The sequence below is a fragment of the Hipposideros armiger genome, unplaced genomic scaffold (genome assembly GCF_001890085.2).
Source record: "Hipposideros armiger isolate ML-2016 unplaced genomic scaffold, ASM189008v1 scaffold_312, whole genome shotgun sequence".
NCBI lineage: Eukaryota > Metazoa > Chordata > Mammalia > Chiroptera > Hipposideridae > Hipposideros > Hipposideros armiger.
The window spans coordinates 2,083,460-2,092,315 of record NW_017731662.1 but is presented as its reverse complement, the minus strand read 5'-3'; the positions used below and the strand labels follow the sequence as shown (position 1 = coordinate 2,092,315).

At 40.0% G+C, this 8,856-nt stretch overlaps 1 protein-coding gene across 1 annotated transcript; it reads left to right on the top strand.

Moving 5' to 3' along the window:
• Positions 1-4,244: 4,244 nt before the first annotated feature.
• On the top strand, positions 4,245-8,620 carry CCDC71L (coiled-coil domain containing 71 like). The gene has a single exon (XM_019660121.1). The coding sequence runs from the start codon at positions 4,534-4,536 to the stop codon at positions 5,227-5,229; it is 696 nt and encodes a 231-aa protein (XP_019515666.1). The 5' UTR covers positions 4,245-4,533; the 3' UTR covers positions 5,230-8,620.
• The last annotated feature ends 236 nt before the right edge of the window (positions 8,621-8,856 follow it).

Below are 8,856 nucleotides of genomic sequence, written 5' to 3'. Positions count from 1 at the left end.
TGTTGTTCTTTGGATTCTGAGGTCCCTAGCCTGTCTGCTTTCGTCTCTCCATTTTTTAGTCTTCTTATGTTCATTTAATATGTCATGTCCAGGGTTTTTATTTGTAAGTAAAAAGAGGAATAAGGAAAGTACAGTCATCTTCCTAGAAGTGGAATTCCAAGCCTCTTAGTTTATATGGTCTTTTTGTATTTCACATTAAGCAGTTTTACAGCATGTCAGATCTTTGAGATAACTCTCATAGAAAAATCAAAATTACTTTAGAATGGTTCTAATGAAAAGGCTGAAATTTTTCTTGATGAATCATGCTCTATTTAATTTCATTTGAACTAAATATTATTATGTCCTTGTATTAAATATAAGAATGTTAGAAACGACTCTGGACTAATAGTTAGAGATCTAGGTTCTAGTTCAGGGTCTTTCACCATTCAGCAGTATGGCCTTGGGCAAATATCTTGGCATCTCAACATTCTCATTTGAATTAAGAGTATTGGGCTCATTAGATGATCTCTAAGTTTCCTTGTAACACCAACACTTTGATTTTCTCCTTATCAATCTATTACTTTTTCAAAAACCCACTATATAATACAGGGTTTGAAATATGTTGGTTAAAACAAGTAAAATCTTTATAATTAGATAAGACAAATAAGCATAGTTATTATTTATTGAATGCTTACTGTGATCAAGGTACTGTAGTAAATGTTTTACAAATATTGTTGCATACAATCCATTGAAGTAGAAGTTATGCCCATTTCATAGATGAGAAAACTGAGGCTCAGGAAAAAAAGTATTCAAGAATATTTGTTGTAAAGACTTATTTGATTCCAGGTCAATTTGATTCCAGAGCTGATGCTCACAACCACTTACATATATTTTTTAATTTTAATTTTTGTCCACTTTTCAATAAACAAATTCTTTTATAAAAGTGGGATCTTAAAGGTTCTGGATAGCTAAGAGATATATTTTATTTAAAATTTATCCAATCTCATTATTCTGCTTTGATTCATTTTTTACATAAATTAAAAATTCAGAAATATACACAACTAGTTTTTTCCCCATTTATTCTTATTATCCATGAGATATAGGATGCACCATTCCCCTTGAGAAGTAAAGAAATAAACTGAGGATTTTAAACTATTATTCCTCAAGAACAAAAATTTAATTTGTCAACTTTCCATAAACTTTATAGTGTCTCAGGAGAATCCTAGAAACTAGAGAAAATACAATATCTTTATGTGTATACATTTTACTCATTTATGGAGATTATATGAAGAACTAATTGTAAGACAATGTGAGCTACTCAAAAGGTAGAAGTCAAGAAGAAATGTAAAGGACTGTTCAAGTGGCTCCGTTGGTTAAGAGCGTGAGCTCTGAGCAACAGGGTCGCCGGTTTGATTACCACATGGCCCAGTGAGCTGCACCCAAGCTGAAGCTGCCACTGAGCTGCCAACAGGTGGCAGGAGGCTCAGCTGGTGAGAGCGAATGCTCCTAACAACAAGGTTGCTGGTTCAACTCCGACATGGGATGGTGGGCTACACCCACCCGCAACTAAGATTGAACATGGCACCTTGAGCTGAGTAGCTGTGAGCTGCCGATGGGTGGCCAGATGGCGACTGGACTTGGAACTGAGCTAGCTATGCCCTCTACAACTAAGATTGAAGGACAACAAATTGGCTGTTTCCCTTCCCCAATGTCCCAACACTGTTCTCCTTCCCCAATTCCCCAATAAAATCTTAAAAAAAAAAGAAGAAATGTAAAAATAAGAAATGGAGAAAACAGAGGGATAGAGAGATCAAACAATACCAAATTTAAAAGTATATAATGTAAGCACTTTGACATGTTACTAATTCCTAAAAATATTTCATAAAAATATTGTTTGGTTTTAAGTAAATTAAATGAACATGTATTATGGATTCTCTGTGTTGAGATCTTATGTTTTCTTAGAATCAAAACTGTGTTGAAAAATGATTTATCCTCTTAATTGAAATCAATTTTATAAGTTTATGTAGATGCATCATATATACAGAGGGTGCCAAAAAATGTACACACATTTTAAGAAAGGAAAACAGTATTACAATTGTAACACTCAACATATACCAATAACAAAAGATGAATACAAGTCACGTTTGACTTCTGCAATTATAAGAGGTGCTCAAAGTCTTTACCATCAGCATCCAGACACTTTTGATTTCGGCAAACTACTGCTTGAGCAATGTTGACCAAAGTGTCCACTTGTATACATTTTTTTGGCACCCCTAGTATTTATGTGGCAAAAGACCCTTAAGTATTTATAATATGATTAACCCGGAAGGGAAAGGATAACAATACAAGAAGCCAGGAGTACATAAATCCTTATTTTATTCCATTATGAGGTCTCCTTAATGTTCCACTGGCTTTATATGTGAGATTTTTGTGTCAATCTGCAGGGGCATTCCAATGGAAGTTATTCAAATTTCATATTACTGTTTGTTCCCAGAATCACCAAGAGAACAAATTGTGATGTAAAGAGTTGTTATAATCTCATTTCTTTATAAGGATTTAGGAAGCTGATAATTGGCTCTCTCATCTTGTTCTGAGATCAGGGTGTGCTTTTTTTAGGAAAATGATTTTCTCTTCAGAAAGTTACTGATTTTGATACGTACAGAACTGATCTCCCGGTAGGCAGTTGTGTCTTTGTTATTGAAACTAAACCAACAAAACAGTATCTAGTTCAAACAAAACATTACCTGTAAGTCTAATATAAGACACATAAAAACTGTTCAGTTCTGGGTGAAGCAGAAGTAGAAATAGGGGTATACGTCTGTCACTTGGTCACTCTACTTACGCATAAATAATTTTCTGTTGAATCTTTTAGAGTCTGGGCAGCACAACTGGGGAAATCTCCAGTGAGATATAAAGGTCACCAGATTAGGAATCCAAAGAACTATAGTCCCAGTCCTTATCAGCAGGTTGTGTTACTGAACCTTTGTGGGTCCAAATTTCCACATCTGTGAAATAAGGAGATTGAACTAGGTATCTTCCAGCTCAAATATTTGAGGAACCAGTAACAGCTACATGCAAATCACAAAACTTCTGTTTTATTTGTTTGCTATTGCAAAATAAGATGCTCACTGAAGGGTAAAATTTGCATGCCTACCTCAAAATTCTAAGTATTAGGAGATTTTTTTTTTAACCTTAAAAATTTAAGGGAGTTAAGAAAAAATTGCAATATAAATGTAAAATATAAAATTGTCCTGTTCTAAGAGATTTCAATACCTTTTTTCTCACCTCATTTCAAACAATATTTCATCGACTCACTCAGCAAACATTAGAGTGCTCACTACCTGACAGGCCCTGAGCTAAGTACCGAGGATAGAAGACAAAAGACTGTCTACTACACTGTAAATATTCATAATGTCCTCCTTCCTTCAAATACAAAAGATAATGTGTTCTTAACAATGTGTTCTTTTCAACAGAACCTTTTTGTGATGCTGCATCCTTTCTAAATGATACAGATGGTGATGATGCAAAGGGACATATTAAAACTAAATTAAAAGTGAAGTGCATTTCTTTGGAAAGAACTATATATTTAAAAACAAGTATGTTTTCTTTAAGTAGAATGGCTCAATTGTAATTGGTATTTGATCAACTAGAGCAAAGTATTTAGCTCTATAGGTATAAAAAGCTTTGTTTTCCTGATAAGCAGCATATCTCTTAAATATGAAGATGGTTCCACTGTCTAGGAGACAATCTCACAGATGCCGCCCCTATTGTGAATGATTCTGGATTACCAGTGGTTGCTTGAAATGGATTGGGAACAAAAGAGGGAAGAGTAAGATGAAATCACCAAGAGGTCTTTGAAGGTTTAGAAGGGACCGTGAAAGGCTCATTCCCTCTAGATTTTGAACCTAAATTCCCTTGTGATGGCAAACAACAGCCTTTGGGCATATCTCCCTTTGTTATTCAGACTGGTAGATCTCCCAGCTCAATCTACAAATGCATGCCCACTCATTCTGAGAGTGACTCTCCCCAAGGTGGAGCTGATGTCTACCCCTTCCTAAAGACATGGCACCCTTCCCATATACCTATCCAACTGTTGACTCCCGTGCAAGGGCCATCACCATCATCCACCCCAGCACCATCTTCCAGGAACTGGTCTCTACCCCATTAGTCCCCGCCCCTCTTCTGAGAGCACCCAATGGGTGGAATCAGGGCTGCGGTGGGAGGGGCCTGAGGCGGGCACATTTAAAGAAAAGGCAGAGGGCGAAAGGAGGCAAGAGAGGAGAAGAAAGAGAAACCAGGGGGGCGAAGCGCCGTCCAATGACAAAGCCCAGGGGTGGGCGCCGGCCGCCATTTTGTACCGGGCGGCAGGATCTTTACCCGCGTCCTCCGCCCTCGGAGGGGGAGGGGCGGCAGCGGCGGCGGAGGCGAGAAAAGTAGCGAGAGACGCGCGGCGCGGGAGGCGCCAGCAGTGGCCGCCGGCGCGGAGCCCGACGCGGACGGGGGCGGCGACAGCAGCAGAACCCGGCGAGTGCGGGCGGCCCCGAGCGGCCTCCGATGCGGCGCGGCGTGAAGAGGCGGCGGCCCCGGCCCCCGGCGGCCCCGGCCTCCGGCGCCCGGGGCGGCGGCCTCAGGGCAGGAGACCGGGCCGGACTGGACGCGCAAGAGGAGAAGGTGGTGTACTCGCGATCGCAACTGTCTCTGGCTGACAGCACCGAAGCGCTGGGCGACGCCTTCAAGCTGTTCATGCCCCGCAGCACGGAGTTCATGAGCTCGGACGCGGAGCTCTGGAGCTTCCTCTGCAGCCTCAAGCACCAGTTCTCCCCGCACATCCTACGCAGCAAGGACGTCTACGGCTACTCCTCCTGCCGGGCCTTAGTCCCTGACCCCCCGGTGTCCCCAGCCGCCCGCGGCCAGACGTGCAGGCCGGCCCCGCGCCTGGCGGCCAGGAGGAGGCGCCGCCGAGCCCGGGCAGCCGCCGCTCGCAGGAGGAAGCCTCAGCCGCCACGGGCCCCCGAAGAGAGCCGCCCTGCCAAGCCCGCGGCCCCCGGACCCTACTTTGGGGGCCGCACCCTGGAGGAGATATGGAAAGCGGCCACCCCGACGCTGACCACCTTCCCCACCATCCGCGTTGGCTGCGACGTGTGGGGCGAGCGCAGCTTGGCGGCGGCGCGACACCGGGCGCGCCAAGTGCTGAGAGTGAACCTGGAACCCGTGGTGAGGCTCCGCCGCTTCCCAGTGCCTCGGGCGTGAGACGCGGCCCCCCGACCCTAGGACGGAGCTTCCGCCCGGAGGGATGAACAAGTGTCAGTCGAGTGTTTACAGATCCGGACAGGACTCCGTCCCCTAGTGCACTTTACGGGCGAAGAAGTCACCGGATGGTGTTCCTGGCCCTGCGCCCCGGGATGCGGCGGCGCCGCCGTCTGGGACTCCGGGGCAGGTGTGCCCTCTGCTGCCTCCCGGCACCGGGTCTGCGGAGAGAGGAGGCCGCTGGATCCTCAGGAGAGGCCCCTTTTCTTCCTAACCCCAGGTTGAGACGTCTCCAGGACTGTAGGGGCAGATCCATCTTCTCCGTTTTGGACTCTACCTCACTGGTCTGGAAGCCCTCCGAAGAAGTCATTATTTTTCCAAAGGAATTTGGTTTCGTGCTAGTATAATAAGCCAGAATTCACTTGCTTTTTATACCTCTCTCTCTCGCTCTCCTTTCTTTATTTCTTGACTGCCACCCCTCTTTCTGGATGAAAGATTGGACATGTTTTGTGGTGTTGCACGAGTTTTGTGCTCAGGGTATTCTGAATCCCACTGGTTTCCTAATATCGATTGGATTCCAATGCTTTGACCAAGGATGTTTTCTAAGAGATTCAAGCTTATTATGACTGTTAATAGTGCAAGGATTTGTATGGCTTTGAACTTCACGGGCTCAGTAATTACAAACAAAGAGATGCAAAATACCACTGTTTAATTATTTTAAGGTGTTTCTAAAGATTTTATATTAAAATTGAATTTCGTTTATATTTACTGAGCTTCAAAAGAAAATGGTAAAAACTCATATAAAGTTTTGTTTAGGAAAAGTTGACTTGTTAAAATTTTTTAATTGAATAAAAAAAGTTCATTGAAACTACATGGCTTGTGATTTTAAAACATTGAATGTGTTATATAAAAAACTGGTGTTGGTTAAAGAGATGGATAGAATCTGATTAGAAATCATTTGGCCTTCTGGTACTGGTCTAATATACAAATCCAGGAATAATTCAAGGACAATTTATTTTAAAATAATACATAGGAGAAGTGAATGTGTGTAAACTTTGTGATTAAAATGATAAACAGAATACCCATTTCAGTCCTCAGAACTATAAACGATCTAGAGGGGTGGGGGCGTTTCTTGGTATAAACAAGTGGTTGAAGTTACTTTGGGCAGAGTAGATCTCTTTTTCTTTCCTTTTTGTTGTTGTTGGATAACAAGAAATGTGCAGACTAATATCCATCACTTTTATAAACATTATGACAGTTAGTTGACTTTTTTGCTCCACAAGTTTCCTTTTTTATCTTGTTTCCATTCATAATTATGTTCACAGTTATGGGTCTTTGACAGCTGAACACGATAGGAATCGAACAGGCAATTCAGAGTTCTGCCCCTTCTTTTACACTTTTCTAATAGTGTTTGTACCATATGGCCCAGTGTGTAATTCTTGATTATCCAAGTGCCTTTGGTCATTGGTGGCAGCAAGACTTAATGGTTTTTAGCCAGTGGTGCCACAGCCAGATTTTACTGCAATATCTCAAGGTCAAGTAGTGTTTTTGTACCACTGTTATTTCAATTTAAGTATTCTGCCATGGAAGGATCTATACTAGGCTGGAACTTGACATATGTAATCCTCAATATTAAGGTTTATCTCTGCTTGGCAACTTCTTGGTAAAATAATGAGAGTTGCAATTTTGACTCTTGTGTTCTTAGAATTTAAATGGCATAGCTTCCTGAAATGATTTTTTCAAGTTTAATGCCCATTGTAGGAGCTTTGTGACTAATTTCAGTGTTTTTGTTTTGTAAAAAGAAATATATATATGTATACATATATATATATATAACTTTATGCCAGTTTCCCAGTAATCCGCATATTTTATTCACTGCTCAATGATAATGCATTGTTATAAACACTGTCACATGAGTAAATAAAAGTGAGTACTTAGAAGATGAAGAGTGTTAAATTATATTTGTGAAAGGAAGCTTATATATATCCTTTTGATTAACTTTCATTGCCAATTGTATTTCAGATACATAGGGGTTTCCTCCCCCCTCCCAAAGTCGATAACTTTTTAAGCTACCACCTGAGGAAAAAAATGTGTATGTGTACTACTTTACTATTGTATATAGTTTTATAATAAATCAATGGCCATATTAGGATGCAATTTCAACATATAGCTTATCTAGATAGTTTCCCAGAGGATTTTGAAATTACTTAACTGGGAGGATAACATTGCTCAGCACAAAACTGAAACATAACATCATTGATACCACTCATTTATTGTAACTGAGATTCTGAATATTTTTCCTCTTATGCCTTGTTACTTTAGTGCACTTGAACTCACATAAATGCTTCTTTGGATTATCTGGGCTATCTGATTTCATTTTGGATATGATTGCCCATCCTGAATTCAATATGTTGTTTATCTGGTCTATTAAAAATTCATGCCATTTCTAGTTTGTGAAATAAGATGTAAAAAAGATCTTTATTTTTGCCAAGTTTTCTTTAGCAAAACCTATGTTACAACTTCTAAAATGTGAAGAAACAACAAATATACTTGATTAGTATATTAATAGGAAAGTGAAAGTATTTATGGGTACTTTTGGGCAGAATGTGAACAGGAACTTGGCATGGTGGCCTTTATTTTGAGGCATCCATTTACTGTCCTCTAAAGTGAGTCTAGCTTAGCTTGTATATAGTTTTTGTAAGAACTGCTATGATCTTTATTCACTCTTTTACCTTTTCTTATATCTCATATGGCACAAGTAGAGGGGAGAAGCTAGGAGGAAGTTTATCACCTTGTTATGCTGTTAATTTTGAACTCCTGAGTGCCTAAATGTGGTGACTGGCACCTCATATAACTTTTTGAAATTCCTGATGTCATTTCTTTATCTTCCTTCCTGTCAACCAGCAACTTATTTTTTCTTACTGAGACCAGTAATGTCATGATTGTTGAGGGCAAGCTTCATTGTTGATAGTGCAAAGTGTCACTGTTGTGTATTTATTTTATTACAGTTTGGATCATATCGGACAAGTGTAACTTAAGCTGGTGGCTGATACCTATTGTTTTGCTATGTGCAAACGATATTACTGTTTTTTTGAAAACTTCAATAAAAAATATTTGAATACAAAAATGAGCAATTTTGAACTCAAAGTTTTATGTTGTTTTAAGGGTTGCCACAACACTCTTAAATTGGTGTTTTTAAATGGACATATATACATAATATTTACTTTGTTGGTGTGTTTAAAATATTTTTGATAGACATGTTCTAAGTGCATTAGAAAGCAATTACTTGTAATGGAACTGATTTTTTTTTGGACAGTTTGACGTGCATATGATTAAGATTTACAATCTGGTTGTACTTTGCTTTTTAACTTATTAACTGTAAATAAATTTTAGAGAATACACAGTGTCTGGTTTTTCTAGTGATGTTGAAAGTTTTTGAGATGGGATTTTATGTTTGTATGACTTGGAAAGCATTTTAATGTACAGTGTGATGAATTTTAACTTTTTTGTGAGCTTCACACTCGAAGTCTTAAGATAGGTGTTTTGTGCTATCTTGGAAGCCTGTTATATCAACTCTTTAATGATCTGGTGAATCTCCAACACAGTGTCTCATACCCAAGCACAAGCCTT